This window comes from Apteryx rowi, unplaced genomic scaffold (genome assembly GCF_003343035.1).
Source record: "Apteryx rowi isolate R43461 unplaced genomic scaffold, aptRow1 scaffold_349, whole genome shotgun sequence".
Classification (NCBI taxonomy): Eukaryota; Metazoa; Chordata; class Aves; order Apterygiformes; family Apterygidae; genus Apteryx; species Apteryx rowi.
Window position 1 is genome coordinate 614,529 of NW_020449963.1, and position 24,220 is coordinate 638,748.

The 24,220-nt window shown below is 38.0% G+C and overlaps 1 protein-coding gene across 1 annotated transcript in view; it reads right to left on the bottom strand.

The window, feature by feature from the left end:
- HDAC9 (histone deacetylase 9) overlaps positions 1-24,220 on the bottom strand; it is a 422,164-nt gene that overhangs the window by 110,088 nt on the left and 287,856 nt on the right. Inside the window, exons 16-17 of the mRNA XM_026072683.1 lie at positions 21,038-21,087; positions 6,040-6,147 (exon numbers count right to left, since the gene is read on the bottom strand). Coding sequence (XP_025928468.1) covers positions 6,040-6,147; positions 21,038-21,087 — 158 coding nt within the window. The remainder of the gene's footprint in view (positions 1-6,039; positions 6,148-21,037; positions 21,088-24,220) is intronic.

Here is a 24,220-nt window from a genome sequence, read left to right on the forward strand (position 1 = left end):
ATTATCATACTAGCATAATCAACTATTTGAATTTCAGCTGCCTAAAAGTGTTATTAGCCAGTTAATAAACACCTAATATATAGCAGCAACATAAATTGCCAGCATCAATATGGATAATTTAGTTAACCAAATGGAAGTACCAGCAACTTAAACTCTTTCAGAAAAAACAATTATTTGGCAAAGCTAAGCCGTAAAAGTGATCTTCTATGCAAGTGCTAAGAGTTACAAACAAAATCTGAAGTTCAAGGGAGCCCAAAGATGCAGAAAACCTTCTCCTTTCTTTTCCCCCCAAAACAGATCTGACATGGGGGTTAGTGGAACTGTGTATTCCTAGTGCCTGGGAGGGAGGTCAGAGGAGCACCAGAGCCAGCGTAAGGGGAGCAGTTGGTGCATATGGCCATGGTTTGAGAAGGAACAGGAAGGCAGGGCAGGACAGGGCACCACTTTCCATGCCAACCAGCCATAGATCACCCGCTCCTGAAATCTCCATCACTATTACAGAGCAATGCCTGGGACATGCTATGAGCTGCAGGGCTGCCTTTGGTCCCTACAGCACATGTATTGCAGCCTGAGCCTCCATATGCACTCTTTCCATTTCCAACATACTTGTAGCAAATCTCTCTTTTCTTATGACAATGTGAGAGAGGAAGGGCAGCCTTAGAAGGCAATCATTTTCCATAATACCTCCAGGAAAGAAATTTCTCTCTGCTGATGCAGACTTTTTAAGGCCCTCTTTCTGAAGGTATGGTCCTTAACCATTTTATAGGGAATAGAGACAAAATCTCCAAGTTCATGAGATATACTACATACAAGAAATCATATATAAGGCACAACCTGTATTGCTTCCCAAAGCCCCAGTAATTATATTCCATAAGGTTTCTCTTATCTATTGAAATTACTTACTATGTATTTCTAATGATTAAAATGGAATGATATTCACCCAGTTCCATATACTCCACTCCTCTAAAGATCTACAGTCAGCCAGCATAGTATCAAAAACTGACTACATAAATCTGTTAGGGAAATGAGAAATGGGGAGAGGTGAATAGAGAAAAACAGCTGGACAGGAGAACTGTGGCACTGATTCCATATGACAGAAAATCTTCATCAGCCATCAGCAGGCTTCCTAAATTCCATAAAATCCAAGAAAGGGCAACTTTCATGCAATCTTTAGATTCATCTCCTTTAGTAATATTGCCAAGATTGCCTCTTTGCACATGTAAATAAACAGATAAAAAAAGAAAAGCATAGCACATGAGTCTATAATATCATATTTATCATACTACTTATTTCACTGGCGTGATTCCTGGTTCTCTGTTAAAAATTATCTCTGAAGTGTAAAAAATGGATCTCAGATGAGTGCTCATTATATCAGCAAAAAATCCTTAATTTTGATGGGTAATTTTACCTACTTGATATAATCAAAAAAGAAACATCCAGATTAAGACTCCCCACATAAGGGATAATTTGTCTTGATAAAAAAAAACCCAAAACATTAATTTACTATTACAGCAGCAGTAGAATTTCAGTAAACCATATTGTTTTACATCCTTAGGGCTGTCATTCTGATGTTTTCCCCATTAGTCAGGGAGATCAAAGAAACCTAATATCTCACAAGGGGTTTGAACTACAATGAAGAGAAACTTGCTCTAACTCGTGGTCAGTTTTTGAATACTGTCCAAATCAGATGAACAAAATGTTGTTGTCCTGAGAAGAGACCTGTGTGAAATGGGACTGCTAGTCTCAGGAAATTCAGAATAAACTATAGAACCTTTTGCATTGAGTACGAGTTTGACTCATGCCCAGATCTATAGTGAATCTCTCAACTGTTCTGTAGACTTTGGCAATTGGTTCTGTAGTCTCAATCCTTTTCTTAGTGGCATGTATCTATAGTACAAACCCGTTATTAACACTCTTGCAATAGCAAGCAATGTCAGTAGAGATCACGGACTGAATAAGCATGGAAACTGAAAAGTCCTTTCCTTCCTGGAATGGACTTTAAATGTCAGATGTCAGTCAATACAGGGCAACTTATGTTTGTTACTTTCTGTATTACAGTTATTGCATTGAAGACATTTGTCTCCAGTATTATAAATCCTTTGTTTTTCAAATTAATTGAACACATGTTCTATTCATTTTAATTCTAGCAAAACCAAGTCACATCATTGTTTTTTAAAACATATGTATTGATTCCTCAAGTTGTAAGAAATATTTGGGCAGCTCATCCCAATGCCACTGACAAATGTGATAATTTTCATGTCAGAAAAGCACATTTTAAAAGAGTGATATTAATTTTTCATTTCCAAGTCTTCTTGTCTCAGGTTTTGTCTGTGCTAGAAAGTTTTATGGGCTGAAGTTCTGAGGTTACCCTATGTCATCATAGCTGTTTTGGAAGATGGCACTCAGGTTCAACCTTTTTCTCCAGTGCTGATAAGCCGGGTCTCCTCTGCAGCACTTTGGAGCAGTACCCTGTGGGAAGGCCTTGCTGCGTACTGTAGGACTGCCTTTGTGAGGTGCAGGGTATGCAGCTCTTCTCAGGAAACTGTGGGAGTTCAGAACAAGTCTCTATGTCCTGTCTCATAATGCACTTTTTTTCTGAAGATGACACCAAACTGACAGTGCACCATCTGACAGCAATCCATGGTTGCAAACTTCCAGGGAACAATTACAACATGATTTTCTACTGCTATCATCTTGCTGTTTACACATTACAGAGCTGTTGTTAGATTACGCACAACACTTGGAAGGCCTTTTGTCGTGCAAAGGTTCTGAAGCTGTGGCAGAACTTTCCAGATTCCCATCACAGTTTCTCATCCAGATTCCCATCACAGTTTAATCCTCCCACTCAGTGTTCATAGTACAGGCCCCAAGTGGTTGTTCCATATGCATATTTGCTTAATGAATGCATATAGAAGTGGTCAGCTTCACTTACTTCTCCTCAGATCTCCATAAGTACATTATGAAATTGGCTTTTCCCCTATATTTGAAACAGCTAACCAGCACAACGCACATGTTTCTAGAGGAAACCTGGGGGTTGACCTGCTGGAAAGCAGCTCTGCCGAGAAGGACCTGGGAGTGCTGGATGGACACGAAGTTAAGCATGAGGCAGCAATGTGCCCTTGTGGCCAAGAAGGCCAATGGTATCCTGGGGTGCATCAGGAAGAGTGTTGCCAGCAGGTCGAGGGAGGTGATTCTCCCCCTCTACTCAGCCCTGGTGAGGCCACATCTGGAGTACTGTGTCCAGTTCTGGGCTCCCCAGTACAAGAGGGATGTGGCACTACTGGAGCAAGTCCACCGAAGGGCTACAAAGATGATTAGGGGACTGGAGCATCTCTCTTATGAGGAAAGGCTGAGAGAGCTTGGCCTGTTTAGCCTAGAGAAGAGAAGGCTGAGAGGAGATCTTATCAATGTGTACAAGTATCTGAAGGGAGGGTGTCGAGAGGATGGGACCAGACTCTTTTCAGTGGTGCCCAGCAACAGGACGCGAGGCAACGGGCACAAACTGAAACACTGACAGTTCCATCTGAACATGAGGAAAAACTTCTTCACTGTGAGGGTGACAGAGCACTGGAAGAGGTTGCCCAGAGAGGTTGTGGAGTCTCCTTCTCTGGAGATATTCAAAACCTGTCTGGACAAAATTCCTGGAAACGTGCTCTAGGTGACCCTGCTTGAGCAGGGGGGTTGGACTAGATGATTACCAGAGGTCCCTTCCAACCTCAACCATTCTGTGATTCTGTGAAAAGTGGCAGCAAGATGGAAAAGCAACATGTAAAGTCCTAAAGGTAGATTGGAACACAGAAATCTTCAGGGCTAAAAACCCAGAGCTACCTAAAATTTAATCCTGAACACAGTGCAGGAAGCCCCAGAATACACTGCAAAAATATCCCCAAATTTCTTTACCATGTGAGGGTGGGTATTGTTGGCATCTTGCCAGCAAATCTTGGTTTTGTAAGGATGCAATGACAAAGCAAATGCAGGAAGACCCTGAGAAAACAGCTGATATCAGGAGCAGCACACTCATGGAATTTCCACTAGTGTGCCTTTCCTCTGCCAGGCAGGCCTGAATAACTTCTCCATAGGTAACCTTTCCATAATAATATTTCCAATAACCTGTCCTAAACTTTTCATGTTCTTTCACTTTAAATTATAAATGCCACATGCAGATTGCTGCTTCATATAATTGACATACTGGCACATAAATCATTTGACTTCATCTTAGAAGTATAGGAGCAGGTTAGATAAACACCGACCAGGAATAACATGAGTATTCCTGATTCTCTTTCACATCAAAATCTTTCCATACCTATTTTCTTAATGATTGAGGTAAACTAACTGTTTGGTACATCTGTTGGACAGTTGCCTTTCCTGTGTCTCAACTGGAGGTTGTATGAGACTGTCTCAATTCTCTCCGCTCTAGACAGAGATTCAGATTAGGATCAACAATAAATTTAGAATAAACTACAAATTAGCATTAAATTTAAAAAATATGTTTACAGACTGTAGCAATTTCAGTAGCAATTAAGGTCTTAGAGTGGCTGATGTTTGATTCTTTTCAGCTGTCCATCACACACAGATAAACAACCAAAAGCATTCACACAGTGTGAAAGACACCATAAATGTGTAGTGATATGCAGTGAAAGACCCTGATCATGTCAGCTGCACATAAGGCACAATCTTATTATTCTTATCAGAATTTGCTTTTACATTCTCTTAAAGACTGAAGAGTGTCCTACATTCGTCAAAGTTAAAAACTGGCAAAAAAATCCTACTTAATGTTCATTTTTCCCATTGCATGGGAGTAATGCACTCTGAGTTGTATAAAGAATCCTGTTGTGCCTTAAAAGCCTAATGGTGATGAACTGGCCATAAGAAAGCCTGCTAAACAGTGTCTCATATGGGTATTGCCTTGGCCTTGATTTGGGGTTTCAAAATTCATATGTGCTTGGTTTAGTACCTAGATAATGATTTCAGTATCTGAATATGAAAGTTTAGTAAACACATTTGATTGACTCAAAGATACAATAATATATTTCACCCAAACATTCTGCCATTTAAGACCTATACACACTACGTATATGTATATTTTCATACACACACACACGCACACACATACATACACGGACCCGTCCTCTAATATGTAGCTAACATATTTTGGCTGAAATAAGGCTGAAATAGAAGAAGAAAATCCACAAGTTTCTTTGTCTTTTGGAATTAAAAAAAATCACAGTATAATGTTAATGCGAAAATATTTATTTCTTTCTCGATTTTGGAAACAGGACCGAATCCATTAGTATTTGGACTGGAAAGTGTATAAACAATTTCATTAAGGAGACATGTTAGCTCCAACAATGTTTATTGGGGCAAGTCTGCATTCTAAGTGCATATGGTGTACCTTTAAATAGGGTTGTTAAAATACCAAATAAAATGTCAAAGTCCGTCAGGTCTGGAGCTTTTATAAATTGTTTAGACTGGGGATAATTTGGGTTTTGTACATCATTCTTTGCAGCTCATGTAGAAAGGAGATAAAAAAAAAAAGTAGGGCATGAGGAACAATGAAGTGCAGTCAGTTTGAAGTCGTTTCATGGAAAGGCATATTCTGGCTCATTACTCTCCTAATCAACAATTTCCTTCTTCCTCCGTAACCTGCACGCCCACTATTTACCTTTCCTCTCTTTGGGTGGCATTCTGAGGTTACACACGTGGCTAAATAAACATATTAAAAACATCACTTCAAAAGGGAATTCCACAGCAGCTTGCCAGATAGGTACACACTGCGCGCGCTTTTATCTGGGGCTACGGCTCCCTATCACCTCGACGGGCTGCAGAAAGCACTTTGCGGCGTCGACGGCACAACTTCCCCTTGCGAACGGAGGGCCTGGGGCGGCGGGATCGGCCGGCTGCCCCGGGAGCTGCTGGGGTTACCACGCCTTGGTGACCACCCTCCTCCCCGCTCGCCCTTCCTCCACCCTGCCCGCCAGCCCAGCCTCGCGGCCGCTCCTCCTCGGCGCTTTCCCACACACAACGCAGCCCAGACCTCACCTTCAGCTCTCCGGAGGCCACTCGGGAAGCCAGCTCGATGACACAGCCCACAGCCATGCGTGCAGCCCCGGCTGAGTGCAGCTCGTTCCAAATGGTGTCACTGTCCACCTGAGCAAACAGTCGGCCGGGAGAGAAGAAAGAGGGAGAGAAAGGGAAGGAGAAGGAGAGAGAGAGGGAAAGAGAAAACAAATCAGCGAGGGAGGGCTGGCAGAGTGACAGCCAATGTACAATAACATTAGTCTTCCGTCTTGGCCAGCTGAAAGGCCTTCTGGACATGGCTTTGCTTATACTTTTTCTCTACACGGACTTCTCCAATGGAAACACATTCCTGTCATGCCTCACTGCCATTCCCTGTTTAGATTTCTCATTACAAACAGCATTACATCGGCCGGATCTGGCCTACTTACGGGCCCGTCAGACACTGAGGCACAGCACTGGATGCAACGCGCACCGAGGGTCCCTACTTAGGCGTAAAAATCAGGAGCTGCAAGTGCCAGCACAAAGCATTTAAAAGAAATCTGTGGCTACTGGCTTGAGGAGGAGTCACAAAAAACTGAGCTGTGATCATTATGTGTTTGAAAAGGCAATAATAGTTTGCGTTTCTCACACAGGCAGAAGACATTTTTAAATTACTGAAATCAGAATAATTTTTTACATTAATTTCAATACTAACTATTGCCATAGACAGAAAAGAGAATAAAATAAAATAAAATAAAATAAAATAAAATAAAATAAAATAAACCCTCTGTTGTATCTCCAGTTTTGATGAACTGATAAATTTTGACTGAAAGGTTTTAGGATCTAACATTTTATAATAGATGAATGTGGTTTATTAAAAGCAGAGAAATTTTTCTTTCACACATTCTAAATGAGAAATTGTCACACATAAAACTTTATAAGAATAGTACATAATAAAATATTTTAAAGATGGCAGAACAGACCTGCTATACAGCTACAATCAATATGCTAAAATTTTATTTTGAAGTCTATATATTTTGGTAATGATTTATTTGCAGAAACAAACAAAAAGATATACAGGAAATGTAATATATCCCTTGTATGATATTATGTCAAGCAGAGATGATATTCTGAAATATTCTGAAATAGTCATCCAAGCAGCCAACCAGATTTTCCTGATGCTCCATGGGAAGTGCATTTAATTATATCATACCATACAAATTTATCATGAAAAGGAAAATGTTTAGGGATAGACAAAATACTGTGGCAGATGCTATTTGGATAATTTCCAAATACACAGCGACATGTTTTTAGTTTGAACCAGAAGCTTCTGTTCCTAATTTCTAAAAAAAAGAAAGAAAGAAAGAAAGAAAGAAAGAAAGAAAGAAAGAAGAAGAAAAAAAGAAATCAAGTAATTGAAAATGGATGCAATTGTTACTTGACTCTGGAGGTTTTGAGGAATTCTCTGATTAGTCAGTTGAAACAGAAAGAAGCTTGATCTTCACTACACCTGTCAAATGTCTTCACCATTACGGTTACAATAATATTATATTTCAGCTACTAAAATGATCTTATTTTTCTGTGATAGAGTTCTGTCCTGAGTTTTCTATCAGTTTTATCAGTTTTGTATGCATGCAACAGAACAAATGAAAATATTCATATTTAGAATAGACCTGAATGAGAAGACTGGCTTTTGCTTGCAAAGTTTAGAATAATAATAATAGTAACAGCACACTGTGTTTTCATCTGAGGCTCTCAAAATGTTGAACAAACATAATTAAGCATCATCAACTAGACACAAGATGATTTATAATATTTGTTTTGCAGATTGGTAACCTGAGATTTAAAGAAATGAAGTAGCTTTCCCAAAGACACACACAGATCAATAGGCAGTCCAGGATATTACGAGAAAAAAGAAAGAAACCAAGTAGTAAAAAACTGAAGACATATTTAACATTAAGCAGAACTTCGGGCTCTTTCTCTGTTGCTTTAAAGCAACTGTGAATCAATTCTTACTTTTTAAAATAAACAAGGAAATAAATAAGTAGAGGTCACCGGTTAAATCAATTTAATCAAATCATAATAAAGTTTGAAAAATACCGTGCAGTGCTTTCTTTAAAGAAGTTTTAACAAGAGGGCTGGGAAGAAGTACTTTCTTACCATTTTTATGACTAGCAAATTAAGGTTAACATGAAGGAGTGGCTGATGAAAATGATTCAGTGGCAGCTGCTCCGTACACCAGGGCACGAGCAGGAGCCTGCATCCTCAAAGGGGCTATGATTCATTTCCAGGAAGGCCGATTAAGTTAAAATTGTAACCGCAGCTTGCAAGTACCCACCCTTCAAGACAGTTGTCTGCTCTGACACAGGAGAAGGCAGTTTCTCCAACTGCTGAGCACTGTGTATTGGCATGGGTACGGCATTTATCATTTTCTGCTTTCAGCTGAGTGTGAGGAGACTGAACTGGGACAATAAGGCCAAATATCTTCACTGCAAAGTTTCCCTCAGACGACTTGAACAACTGCTACCTAATTTTAACTAGCCTTGACAGAAAATGGGCAACCAGGAAACAAAACTGCATTTCCCGAGGAATTTTCAAAAAAGACCATCTAAACATGCACAGGAAATTCAGGATATTTTGGCTGATTGCTTGGGATATTACATGTATCAAATCTTAAACTCTCAAAGCAAGGGGTAGCCCATTCAAGCTGCATATCTGAGTGCACAGTAATTATAATACAGGAAAACTAACATACAGATATGAGTAAGTACCATGGGAGGGAACAGTATTATAAACTTAGATGTCAGATCTATTTCATATTCCTGCAAAATTCAAACTGAATTTCTGAGGAACATCTCCTGTAAAACAACCCAGTGAAACTTTGATCTTACAGCCAAAGGTCTCGCTGCCACATCTGGAAAATGCCATCTCACTCTTTTAACTCCATTTTATATCTCTACTGCTGTTAGTGCTATGTCTTGCTCTGCCTTAAATATTTCAGGCGCTTAAACAGAGATTTTCTTTTTTGATGTCACTCAGCATTTACTTAGTAACTTGCTGTTGAAATACTGTGATATCAATGGCAAACCCATTAAAATTACAGCTATGAGCTAGTCCAGTTGTCATGTTGTATATGAAATACAGCTATGTAAAATTCTACTAGATATGCTTGCTTTATTCATAGGAGATGAAATGATTGGAACTTATATGAGTAAAGGGAATAAGATTAGACTCTTTGTGGTTTCTGGTTCTACTTCATGTATATATCAGATATATATCACACTATTTCTAGATGCTAAGTATGCATGAGCTGGTGACAAATGTGATACTTTCTGAATCACAGTCTATGAAAAAGTCAGATGGAATTTAGTAAAAAGTTACTTTTTTCTCCAAGTGATTTGCAGTGTTTAATAAAAACTCTCCATTAGGAATTTTTTTCTGAAAGTTTCAAATAAAATTTACAGAAAATATAACATTTCTAGTACATACTAGGATTTTCATACAGAATTTTAGCATTTTTTCCTGTTTAATTTCACATATTCTTACAATAAGATTCCTTTTAAAAATTGACAAGACAGGAAAACATTCTGAATGTCTAACCAAAATGAAGAAGAAACATTTTTAAATCATCAAAATGTCAGTTTCAAACTATAAGCATACTACATATTTTGTTATCAAAAAATCTATTACTATAGCAGCTCTTCAAAGAACAAGGATTGTGCATGATAGCCGCAAGAGCCAGAAAACACAAGCCCTATCTGAACGCTAAACTTTTTAACACACATATGGATTTACTTCACTCCGAGTTTCCTGAATGAGCACTGTAGGTTGTAGGCTTTTTCAAGCACATCTAGTATAGCTCAATCATTGGCATGTGTAGCAAAGCTAATACTCTGTAAAGCTACAGATGATAGAAATTAAGCTACCTGTCCCTGAAGTGGATGTGGAGGCATTAAAGAGGAAAGGAATGACTTAAGTGAAAAGAAATGTAGGTAACTTCTGCTGACTGAATGCAACTAATGTTTCAAGTGGTGTGTACAGAAATTCCCTGCCTTACACTATGAAAAGAATGTAATATGAACGTTTCCTACAAGAAATATCTATGTGATAATCGAAGCTTCACACTGAAAACTTTAACCGTACCAAAAACAAGCTAACAAACAAGTTTCACAGCCGAGATGTTTCAGCAGATAGAAAGCATGCACTGTTCCACCTCACAGCTGGAATATTTCATATAAGACAGATTGGCTATAAAGTCTGAAAGTTACCGACTCCTTATACCTTGTTCACGTCGTAGTATCTGTATATGAAGGTGAGAGGAAGAATATGGAAATACATCTGAGAGAGATAGATTGTTTATGCAAAGGCCGTTCTGAAATCACCATGGTTACTGAACCTGGAAATGCTACTTATATTTATCTGGAATTTATCTGAGATACAAAAAAGTGCCATGAACAACGATTCTAAAGCATTTTTAAAGGATTTTTTTATAACTGCCTTTTGTTTTATCTGTCCCTTCCCCTGCTAGAGAACCTCCTCATTCCTCATCCTGTTTTAGTCTCCCATCCTCTGGAAACCTCCTGGGATCTGCCTTATTGTCACTGGCCACAACTCTGTTGAAAGGTATTCTGCTCACAATCTGACACACCTTTCCATTTTTCACACCCTGCATGGTTAGTTATTTCCCATCTTTAACTAATTTTTATAAACTCTGAAGCTGTCTTACATACACATTTACTGATAGCTGGATCACAATATCAAAGAAGACCAAAGTTATTGCTTTAGGATAGATTCTGACAAAGCATCCTAGAGCATCCTTTCTCTCTCTCTCTCTCTTTCCCTATCACACACACATGCTCTTTTGATTTAACATAGATGCTGCTTCTGCAATGGACTCCTGATTCCATTCAGTGACCATTCCTAAAAGGAATTAAAAACATACCAAATTTCTCATTCCCATTCTGGATTCACTGCACAACTGTTGCCACCATGAAAATCAAAAGCATTCCTCCAAGAGTTATCATCTGGTACTACCAGAGGTCCTGTACTTATTCTCTGAGAATAGTGAGAAAATGCAATTTGTTGTCTACCTGTGCATGGAAATACTGACCAGTGACAATCCTTTGATGGCAGTGATTGTATGCTATGTGTCCAATATCTTAGACAAGAAACAAAAAAGTAGAAGTTCTTCACAATATTTTAAAGGGGGGGGGGGGTTCCTCTCTGTCTTTTTAATGAATAGACATCAGGGTCAGCTATTCTTAGATGGAATTTAATCCAGTATGCATTTCTGATGGACACATTTCAACACAAAATCTGGAAAAAAACTACTACATTAAAAAAAAAAAGCACTAGATATAAATGATTATAAAACTGGGAAGTAAATAAAATCTAGTGAACCAATAACAATGTAGTCATCTGCAGTAAATAAACAGATTAAGCAATATGTGAGAAAGAATATAAAAGAGTACAGACCTCTTCTGTGATACTGCAATTTAATAGAATTTGCATATTGCAGAGTAAATTCCTCTGCCTTAGCTTTAAAAAACATTTGGAGTCTCACACTCTTCCACTTTGCCAGAGCAAACATGTTTCCATCACCGGAGTTTTTAGTTCCCTGGCAAGAAGATAGAAATAAAGTGTTTTCCTAAAGTGTCACAACCTCTGAAAATTGCGTGTGGCATTTTGCTATCATTTCCAGCAAGGAGTCTGCCATTCTTGGAAGGAGTTGGTGCCAGCAAATACCAGTGCAGAGGTCTGGAACAGCGTGCCTGCGACCATGAGCAGCGCAACGTCCCAGGTGCTGCACTCAGAGCTCTCCCCTCCTGCTCCTGCAGATTTACTAGCGGGTCATTCATCACACCCACGATTTCCACTAAGAATCAAAAGATCCTCCCCATGCTTCTCAGCTTCTGTTTCATCTCACCATGACTAAAGAAGCTAAGGTGTGCACATCATACCCAAGAAACGGTCTCTAATGAATGGCCTGTCATCCACATCTCTCAGTAAAGAACAAAGGGGAAAAAGTATGTATGGCTGACATCTCTTCCATAAATCCCACATACAGGAAGTGTGAAAGTGGACTACTTCAGGAGAAATATGTACATTGAGCTTCCTGAATTTCTACTATAATTTTCCAGCTGTATCAGAGACTTGTTTTGCCAAAGGACTTTTCAACTGCTTTAATCTAAAATGCTTGCCACATGGAGTACCCAAATATCAACTTTTCATTCTTACCTTTCCAGTGTTATTTTCAAATAAATTGTGAAGGTGATGCTATCTTTAGATCCCAGTAGGATGAATAGTTCAAAAGTTCTTCACAAATCATTTCTTAAGTAAAAAATGTGGAATTCACTCAGGCTGCACTGGCTTCTCTGTTGTGTTTGTATAATTCCAGTAAATAAATCTATCAGCAATAATATTAGTGGAAATACAAGTTTTTAAAAGAACTTCAGAGTATATTAATGAACTTTAGAGTATATTAATTCTGACTCCAAAAGCCTTTCTTTGTGCAACAAGGAAAGTGGATAGTACATGCACCTACAGTATATAGAATATTTAACATTTTTCTAGTTTTAACTGCCAATAGTGGACCAGCTTTTAAAGCAATTATAAATCAAAGTTAACCTTCAGAAAATATCCATCAAAAACTTTCCAAGTAGAAATTAAACCTTGAATGTCAGGTGGTTACGGATTGTGGTGGTTTAGCCACTGATAAAATAAATGCAGCACTCCTACTTTTATGTAAAGTGAATTCACCTGAAGATTGGTAAAAAAGCAAGTAAATATGTGAAATTTTTATTTAAAAATAAAGAGCTTTGTATTCTAAATGAGAATCAGAAAAGAATCAGGATAAGTCAAGCTAAGGCCTGAAAACAATAATATTGTCAGAAGAAATATTTTAATTTAGTTACTCTCCTAAACAAACTTTTATGACAAGCATTCAGAATCTCTGGGTCTCATAAAGCATACATTAGACACCCAAAAGGAACTCAAAACCTTAGTGAAATGGTGATGTGTTGATCATTGGTAGGTGGAATGGAGGGAGGACAGCATGGATTAGATGTGGATTAGAACTTGTTTTTAGAAAAAACTTATAAATAAAACACTTAGGCCCAGATTCAAGTCTCAGATACGTGGCGTATATCACCAGACGCTTGTAAAAATGTTACTGCACTTGCAGGCCTGGCCCTGAGTACTCTATTAATTTAACTTGACATTTGTTTTATTTTTTAATGTATTAGTGTGCAAAAATGCTTGTGCAATTGCCTTCTTATGTTTGATTGCGCAGTTTCTGGGAGTTTGCGGGCAAGTGGATGGAACAACATGTATTTAGCCATAATGCGTAGAATCACAGAAAATACAACTTTTATGCGCAGAATTCAAGCTTTCTTTATAAAAAGTTTGGCCGCTTGCCGCTGAACACTTTTTCCCAATGCGCAGCATTTAAGTTTTCTTCCTGGATGTAGATAATGTTCTTTCTGTCAGAGGCCACCATGGAGCTATGCTAGAACCTGGTGTTTATTCAGATAAGCCGTACACGAATCACAGTACATCTTCAGAGAGTTTTTCTGTCCATACTGGAGGCTGAATTCTACCAATAAGCATACGATGTGTTTTTAAAGTGCAAATGTGAATTCTGGTTTATTTACAGAATTCCCATCAAATCCATATACATGTGTGTAGTTGTCTGGGGACAGTGAATACTTGTGTTTGTAAACTGTACGTAAGGTATTATCCCACTATTTACATTTAAATTACATGTATACTGATTAATATCTTTGCAAGAAGCAGGCGTCTTTCATAATACTGGCTTTAGGCAGCTCAATATTTTTTAGGGAACACACAAAATGAAATAAGACCTTTAAAGGATGGACTTTATGGTAGTTCATTAACTTTACAATAACTGTCTGTGCTCTGTGCTGTATCTTTGTCTACATTGAATCTGGTCTAGTACCAAGGGAAAAAGGTTCTCTGTTAAAAATCAGACAAGGTTAGCATTTGCGCACAAGCTTTCAGATTACCACCCCTTAGCTCTCTATCCTCCCCTGCTGCAAGTTAAAGCAGACTGGGACATTTCTAAAATAGACCTGCCTGCAGCAATGCCAGGGAACTCACTCTCTCTCTCAGCTGAACAATTTTGCCTTTCACTACTCTAAACATCAAGCTGTGTGGTGGATGGCACATGGCCGCCTCAATGCAATGAAAGGAGAAGAATAGGGCAAAGTGTCTGCCCTTTAATGTGAAGAGATTGTTTCTTTTTTCTGTGGCCACTCTACTGATAAATTAAATGCAGCACCTCCCCCCCCTCCCCAAGAACAGACACCGTTGCACATTCCAGATCTGTAGAAAAAAATCTCTGTACCTCTGTAAATGAAGAATATCAAATTATTCCCTGCTCTGATCATCCAGATTCACGTTATCACACTTGCCTAACTTTTTTTTTTTTTAACTAATGTGCCTAAAATTAGGAATTTAGTTGTGTAAACTCCCTATCAGTGAAGGGAAACAAGCGCCTCCGGCAGATTCTTCAGACCTTAGGTGGAGTGACTCTTGCTTTAGTGGTGCACTTGGCTCCTTAAAGACTGTATAGGCAAGCAAGGGTGGACAGGCTCCTGCTTTCGGTGTTTCAGTGATTTGTCTAAAATTAGATACAAAGAGCCAGACAAGTGAGTCTTCTGAGTCATGCCTTACTATTGTTCTGAGCTAAAAAGAGGTAAATGTAGTTTTTCTCTCATCCCCCTATTCCTTCTTCAGGTTGCCTGCTCTGGGAAGCAGTGAGTCTGTCAGCTAGAAAGGCTACAATTCTCTATGCATAGAAAGAGCCAGAGTAAAATGAAATATTCATTGATCCAGTCGTACAAAACATAGTCCAGTGAATTGTCAGAACTGGTAGGAGTACACCAGCTGAAAACAGTGTTTTCCATAGTAATTGGGAGGATATTACACCCTAATCCTCCCATCTTATGGAGAGCCCCAAAAGGTTTATCTGGAACTGCACTGGGTGACAGAGCATGTAGATGCCTGAATGCCCTGGGAGGACAAACCTCCAGCTGTGCAGGGCCCTTGCTCAAGCTCCCATCTCCACTGGCCATGAGTGGTGGCTCCAGGATGGCCTTTCTGACTACGGATTTTGATGTCTTCAGCAGAAAACATCACACAGTCGAAGTTTTGTAACTGTGAGCCCTAAAAAAAGTCGTGCAAAATATATCAAACAAAGTAAAATGTGTATGTGAGTTTGTTCTGATTAAAATCTTGGAATTTCTTTATAGATGGTCAAGCTGTCAGAGAGGTTTAGGAGGTAAAAAAGTCCTTTTTTTCCGAGAAGTCTCCTGAAATCTGCTCCAAAATGTTATAACTAACAAACTTCTGTAGGTTAAAAAAGCTGCTTGTACTTTGCAAGTACTTTGAATTAACAGGTGAATATATTGACAACATGGTACATTCATGATTACACAATGGAAGATATCCTATTGGGTTGCTGAGCTTTTAGGGATAACAGCTTATTTGCCCCAAGCAAAGAAACAGACATATTTTTGGTTGATATTATAAAAGAGCTTTACCTATTTGGCTACAGCCTGGGATATAGGGGAAAGACACAAGTTAATTGTAGCACCTGTGTGGAGGTGATGCTTAATCTGAGTGCCCAAACCATAGGCAGTCTTCTTTCTTAACAGCCAGAATTGGATGTTGATATAAGGAGAGACCCCTAAACAGTCTGGGGGTTAAATCTCCTACCAGGAGACAACCTCTTCACAAATACTTTCATAATTCTTACAAAAGGGCAGGTTGGGTACCATTAACTTTTACACAAATAAGAGGAGCGCACTGAAGTCCTAGTCTGTAAACGCTGACAGTTCTTCCTGCCCCTGGACTGGAAAGGTCAAGGAAGGAATGAGAAGTAGCACAAAACAACGTATTGCCTGGATAAATTATTTAAAGTTGTGCTCTAATTATCATTCATCTTTCCTTTCTTCCTGTGTGTCCAAGGCAAAAAGAACTACTGGCCAGCTACCACAGCAAGGAATGCCAAGGAGAAAATCAAGAGTAACGTGTGTGTGTGTGTGTGTGTGTGTGTGTACAACTATGTGTAAGTCTTTATCTCCTTTGATTTAACCTTCAGAGAATTTAGAAAGATGCTTCGAGCATTTTGAGGGATTTGTAAAAGTATAGAAACATTTTATAGCTTTACTTTTTTATATATATATAGTTACAAGCCCAAATTCTCTTCTAGTATGAAAGATCTAAGTTATATTAAAGTTAATGAAACAACACAGCTTATCCCAGAAGAAAATCGGATCCCCATTTTACTGCCACAAAAGCAAAATTAGAGGGAATGCAATGCACTTTCCATAAAATGTAGCCACCTTAGCCTTCAGATAGCTCAATATTTAGCCCACGAACCGTGCTGTTCAGCTCACTAAACATTTACTGTGTATAAGTCTGATTTCTTGCAGGGTGGTGTTCTTCTACAGCTCCTTCTCTTGCAATTTAAAGATCTGACTTTGCACAGTACAGGTTTGGAGCAGTGTCTTTTTTTTTTTTTTTTTGAATTGGAAAACTGACCACTTTCATATGATATAAGTGAAATTCCGACGTGTCTGCAGGGCAATCCCCAGGGAACAACGTATGAAACCCAAACTTAAATAAAATCATATCCTGTTTGCAAACATCATATTCCCTTTGCTTCTCAGTAATCTAGACCCATAAACCCCAGCACAGCTTGAGAGCCCATTCCTCATCTAAACAAATGCCATAAGCCCCTGTATACTTTTACAACCATGTCAGAAAATAATATTGACTGCCAATAGTGATGTGATTGGAATTGCCTCCTCTGAGCCATAAAAGAAGCAGTCTGTTATCAATTTCTCTAAATGCATAAGGGGAATTATGGGTCGGTTCAGTTCCAAGTTATAAATGACAATTCAAAAGCCGCAGAAGTGTTTGAAGCTGGGAGCCGATGATGACATTATCATAAAAGCCTGCTCTTCTTTGCTTTTGTGGGTTTTTTTGCCTATCAACTAGACAAAAAAAAATGGCTGAGAAATGACTTCAAGATTTCTTCACACAGCAGCAGGTCAGACAGGCAGGAAAACAATCACTATTTTCAGTGACAGACTGAGGCAAGGAGATTAAAATTACTCTCATTAAAAGTAGATTTCTGCTTCTTTTATTGTCATTTTCTTAGCACAACAGAGGGGAGGAATTGGAATAGGTGTATGCATTGATCAAATAATCAATTGTTTCTCTAATGGCTGTAAACAGATGAAAAAATGTGGAATTGTCTGATCATCCTCAGAACCAAAAGTAATTTGTGATTTTTCTCCCCATTAGGCCATTTTACCTGCAATTTACCCATCTTTCCTGGAATAGTCTTCACATTCCAAACCTCTGACCAGCTGCAAGGAACCATTTCTTGTTATTAAAAACACTGGCCTTTGAGCTGTTTGTCTTTTTCCAACACAAGTAATTTCACCCCCAGTATTTAGGATTGCTTAAGAATAGCTAGTCCTTGAACGGTGTCAAACTTGAAAAAAGAATAAAAAGCTTTATTGCAAAAGGGAGGCCCCATACTTCAGGGGCTGTTATACTGCTGACCCTGGATAGTCCTATGATAATGAGCCATCATTGAAAGAAAGCCTATTATAGGCAAATTTATGAGGTTAGATTTAATCAACATTTCTTTCTCCCTCTGTGACACCTGTGCAATTTGGCTGTCGGTATAAGACAGCTTCATTTTCATAGATGGAGAGATAAATTTATTACTTGTATAGTTTCTTATAAAACTTTGTGGCTTACTGTCTGGTTTTCTTCTGAAAGCCTTGAATATACCAAGTCAAATTCACCAATGACCCTGACATAAGCAGTCAGTTTTGCTACTTGGAAGCAAATTCATACGGATGAAAAATGTTTACAAAATAAGTAAATGGTAGCTTTACATGCAATTTGCACTGAAGTGAAAGCTTAGAGTCATGATGAAACAGGATCAGAGAATATAGGAGTTTTGCTATTTACACTGTCTTTCATTTACTTTGCGAAATTCTTTAAAGAACTTTCTTTTACTACAACCATAGATAATATTGAAAGAAGAGGAACTCTGATCTTGACTGTGGTTCCTTGGCACTATTGAACAAAATGAATAATATTATGGAATTCAAAGTTATGGAGGTTAGTTGGGCCTTTAAGTCTTTGGGGAGAAATGCAAGCCATCACAAGCTCATGCTAGGACAATCTTTATAGCTCATCAGGTATTCACTGCCTATGGAGCCCTAGGTTCCAGCCCTCGCTCCAAGAGTTGTTGGTGTTTTGCCCAGTGGTTCTTTCATGTGGAATGTATAAGCTGTCTCTGCAGCAGGGGCTGAGAGCTAGGACTTTGCATTACCTGTAAATCCATTGTAGATAGATCATAGACTTAGATAAATGGCCTTTATACCCTTCTTCTGCTCTGTCTTATGGGCCCAGGAGTCCTGAACTGTTTTCAACAGTGAACAGCTTCAGTGGATCATGTGAGGGGTCCCCAGCCAAAAACAGCATGCGATCTCCTCAGTGGTTACAACACCCTCCCTGCCGCCAAGAGAGGGGAGATCTGCTATTAAATCCAGCATGGCAGAGGAGATAAATAAGCCTAGGTTTCTCATCCCCTGTGTGAGATAGTCTAACCACTAATCTATTTCATAATAGAAGGGCTGCATAATGACAGCCAGCAAGGTCCCCATATGGTTAGAAGGCAATAGGATCAAAGAGCTCTGAAAACCATTCTTCAAGAGACAGTCGTAACGAAGGGTGGGATTTTTTTAATAATACTCTTTCTCACTGTATTTTTAGCAAACAAGTAATCGAGCAAGCAAGTGAGAAAAAGAAATAAAAGAGAAGAAAAAAATTAAATTCAGACTCTTCTATCCCCCCTTACAGAGTCTTCCCATGACCTGAACCATGATCTTACAGCCTTACATTGCTTACTGCTTCATATCCTCCATTATACCGAAAACTACTAAGTAGCAATGCTTCTTTCTTTCCACCATCATTTTCAAAAATACGTAAAGGAATTGCTTTCCACACAGGGTGAAGTGGTTCCCTTTTCCAGAGCTCATCTTAACTAATAGAAAACTAAATATCAGTAAAAGACAACTCCTAATCTGATTATTTACCTTGAAAAAGGTCGTAACCCATTCCTTTAAAAAAATCCCATAGCAAGCCTGACAATAATAATATGTAGCAAGGCAAACCAACTAGAAAAATAAATAAATAAAGGATCAATTTCTACAACATGTTCTTTAACCCAATTTCCATGATTTAAAATCAGAAATAAATCAAACAGCCACAAAAAAGCATAGATAAATTTAAGTGCTCAAAAAAATGAAGTTACACTGAGCATTTCTGGCTTGCATTAGCTTTACAATGGACAACATACTTTTCTTTCATTAGAAAAAAAATCAAAGTGCACCCATATTCAAGATTTTTACAACATAACTCATTAATGCCTCAATAACCTGTTTCATAGAAAAAATCTTTTATAATTTTATCTTTCAAAGAATACCACAATCATCTTTACATTCCAAAGCCTATAAAATCCCTTGTTCGGTTCTCTCTAAATTTCCTAATAACTGCAATAACAGTGGGAAAATTGTCTTAATGACAATTATTTTCACCTTTTTATACATAAAAGTGTGTGCACATGTGTGCGTATGTGTGCGCGCATACATAGAGGTGCATGTGCACATGCATGCATACATACCTGTGTGTAATGTTAGTTAATCCATATACATAAATGATCCCTGCATTTCAATTATAGCAAGTTGTTAATCACTGAGTTCAAAATTTTAGGCAGAATCCCTAGGAAGCATAAATCCACATTACAGGACCTGGAATGGTTGCCATCTCTTGACCCTTTGTTCCTTAATTCATAGTCCAAAAATCCTCAAAATTGTTAAAAACAGTGAAAACTAAAAAGGAAAATATATTCTTTTTTGTTAGATTCTTAATATTTATTTTGTCAGTTTTGGGCTTGATGATGCTATCTCACAATAATAAAAAAAAGGATTACTGTAGTATGGAACTCATCCTTTGTGAAGGATAAAAGTAAATAAAACAAGTTGGTGAGCTATAGTAGAGAGAAGAAAAACATTGTAAGATTGCATTGGAAGTTGACCTGTAGCTCCAATTGCACTCCAGAGATTGTGGTTTTATTCCTGCATACCAAGAAACAGTGAACGAAAACTAAAATATATTTACATCATCCAGCCAGGCCATCCATAACCAGTAATATCAGCATTTCACTTTGATATTGCTGACATCAATAAGTAATGGATCCAGCCGGATGAAAAAGCATAAAATGCCTCTGTGTGAAAAAAAATTTAGATGGAAAAATATTTCTCCTTCATATTATCTTCACTAGAATTTAACATGAGCATGATACAAACTTCAGTAAAAATTCTCCATTCTAATTTTTTTTCAGTAATTCTTTTCCTAGTTTTGTAACAGATTTTCACCTGCAAATACTGGTTTGTTGAGCCCTAACACATACTTGCAAGCTTGTATCTCAGAATGAATCAGTGTCAAAACAGGACATAAGAATGTTTAGTTATTGAGTTAATTTATCAGCATCTACAAAGTTCTAGCAGCTATAAGCGGTTCTGCTTATGCTAAAAGTGTTGGTAATTTTTTTCTTCTCTGAGAAATGCAAAGCTATGTTTCCTCTTAAACAATCCATAAGACAGCTTCTTCAAAGCACATTCTCCTATAAACAACCATACCTGCATAATTTTTCTCAAAAATAAAGAATCCGTGGAAAAAAATTTAGGACATCTAAGAAATTTACACATTATCACAACAAAATATTTTCCTAACTGTTCCATAAGTTTATGTCAATGTACCGTCTTCTGTGTCTTTAAAAACACAGTATGATAATGGCTCAAGTTTCATCTTTACATTTATTATTAGCTTCTGAAGACTTTAAATTGATAATGCAACAATGCTAAAGAGGTCATGAATACATTTGTTGTATGCTGTCCCTCTTGCAAAGAAAACAGCATCTACTTACCCCAAGTCCCCCACAAGGCAACAAGGAAAAGAGTTTTTGAGACACGTTTCCTATATGTTGAAGAAAGAAGAAACAATAAGCATTGTTTATCAAAAACTGGAACAGAAATTCCTCATTACAGTAATTCTGATTTCTGAATTTTTATATTACACAATCAAAATACCATACATTAGAATAAAAATATTAATAATACTTAGAAAGCAAATCAGCCATGGGACATCATTGAAATTACTTTTTTTCAACAGTGGCAAATCTTAAAATTGGTAAGCACGTAGTTCCAAAAGAGCGTATACATAATGATCCAATCTCCACAGAAAGTCTGAACAAGGGCTAGTAATCATCAAAGTATCGTTAGCTGCCGAAAAGATAAGCAGCTAGTCTAAACTAGTCATCTCAGCTTCTTCTGCAGTCAGTGAGGAGAGGTAGGCACCTCTACCCAGCCTAGATGACTGATGGAATGAATTATATTTGAGAGGTACCTGTTTCTTTTCACTGACAACAGAGGGAGCCTCATTAAGCTTAAAGGGAACTGAAGACTAATTTCTTAATTTCACCTAACCAAAAAGTTAGCTGAGCTGACTCCTGCTCTAGGTGACTAGCTCACCCAGCTCCTTTGAAAATTTCAGTCTTTGTCTTCCTATCTATGCAAAAGTGCATTTATTTGCACTCAATCAATACAACAATATTTTTTAAACATAAAATGAAATACTATTTATTTCAGTATTACTTGGTAAATAGATTCTTCTAAAGGAAACATAAAAAAATTAATAAATAGACTTAAAGCCTAATTTCTTGCTTATCCTGATTTATACATTAGATAATATGATGGTTTTTATCTTAATATTTATCCTCCCTTTTTATTCATTCATATCTTCTTTTTTTAAACCACTAAACTCACTGTTTGTCTTGATAAGGGACTATTAAAACCGAGTAAGGATCTCAGGATTTGATGCAGTTGCTATTCAAGTGTGTAATTTGATCCTAAAGCAGCTGTGGAAGAGAACATAAACTTTTCCCCTGCCGTATCACAGAACTGGCTTTGTAACTCTGCCATATGGAGGAAACATTAGATAGTGAATCACCCAAGTTACCTAAGAGTAGCCACCCATTGTTAAGGAAGAGGCAAACGCTACAGTTACTCATGTTTAACAGGTGCCAATGAAATGTATAAAGACAATTATAAGCCATCATCTTTGAAGTATGAGAGACTAGGCTAAAAGGTCTGAGACGAAGAAAGTGCTTTACATGTCGAGTAAAAGCCAAGATACATCTTTAACTGGCCAGAGGCCTTTGATCAGTTTGCACAGTGTGCAGGAGAACCCAAACAAAGCCTCCTGAGGAGCTACCAGGGGAAATGCAGGTGCAGCAGCTATGCCAAGCATCCTCATACTGAGAGTCCTAATGGCATGGCCCCAGACATACAAGGATATATTGGCTGCAGGAGCTTGTCAGAGTAGAGGTCTAAGAGGATTTTCCAGATCCCTTGCTAAGCAGATCCAGTACCCAATGCAAACAGCAATTTTTCACTTTTAATGAGGTGAAGATCAAAAAGTCTTGAACAGATAACTAAAAATTAGTGCTGTTGAAGTGTCAGGAGAAGTCAATGGGAACATAAGCTGTAATGTGAGATAAAAGAAGGCATTTTTAGAATATTGAATGACTAGACCCTTTTTCTTAAATTCCACTGCGCAGTTGGGTCATAAGAAAGAACAGATGAATTCTCATTTATCTCCATGCAGCTGGGCATATTATGGATGATAAACACTAATAAAAACAAACAGAAAGTAAAGACAAAAAAACAGATGGTGAGGCAAGGCACTAAAATCACTCAACAGATAGTACTAAAATGGGTGGAAACAAGCACAATGGCTTTTCAATATATCAAGAAACTTGCCAGGACATTCACTTCTTATTGTACAATACTCAGAAAAGCAGGTAACAGAGTTTACAGAACAAGAGAAACACCAACATTTCTTGGAAAGATCAGTGTGTGGAAAGGTTCCACTAAGAGAGAGTGAGACCATCACCTATCCATCTTCACAGAAAGAAAAGCTCTCCCAACACTCCTCACCAAAAATGAAAAGCAGTAACAAAATCAAACCTTGAAAATGATTCAGCCTGAGAAATTCCCATGATGACTGGAAATGATGCCCCAGAAGAACCTGGTAAATACTCAGTGATTTCCCTTCCCCACCCCAGAATACCTCCAGAATAAAAAAAAGATCCTTGGACATTTCAAGTAAGATAGAAGGAAAATTAAAAAATCCTACTTTTCTGGCTTTCCACCAGGACAGAGCTTGCAATCAACAGCAAATCATTTGAGAAAAAATGACTTTTTATGGAAGATTCACCACAACAATTTATAGATAGAGCTAGAAAAAAATACCAAAGTTTTGTCTTCTAAAATGTCAACCCACAAAGGCAGTAGAAATGGTTAATCAAATTTAAGTGTTACGACATTTATCACTGAGGTCAGGAAACCCCTACAGAATTTAAGGAATCTGCTGAGGTTATTGACAACTGAGGACTGAGAGTCTGATGAGCAAGAAAAGTGATGGGCAAAAAGCTCTCTCAAAAGAAAAAAAAAACTGAAAAGCACATTAACTTGGGAAAAGACATAGTTCAGCAATGTGAGTTTGAGGAACCTAACGGTGTTCCAGTATCATCCCTGGAGGATGAAGCCCTTTCTGCTAAATGGTCATTTTTTGACTGACTTGAAATTGCAATTTACTTGCAGATGCTCTGGGAATGCATCCTTTAGCTGTACTTTTAAAACTGCCTCACCATTAGGGATGTGTTGGCAGCATATGTCTCACTTTCACAAATTTGTAATCATTGGAAACTTGCTTTTAGAAACACTTTCTCAATTATAGTTGGAGAGGGAATAAGCAAACAAGTTTTTAAAACCTGTTTGGAAACTGTTCTGCCCTTGAGCTTATTCAAAGAGGTTTGAAAGGTTGTATTCTGTCACATAAAACCACAATGTGAGCTGACACATAGTTTCCATATTAGTTTCCTTCATGTCAAGAAAATGTAATGCAACATAACATGTTGCTTAACACACCGCAGTGAAATAAGATCAGTCAAAAGTTTAACTGCTCAATAGTGTAAAAATTGAAGTGATCATTTGCGATAGCTGCATTTGTAGGCCCTGATTCAGGGCAAATAAAGCCAAGAGTTCCA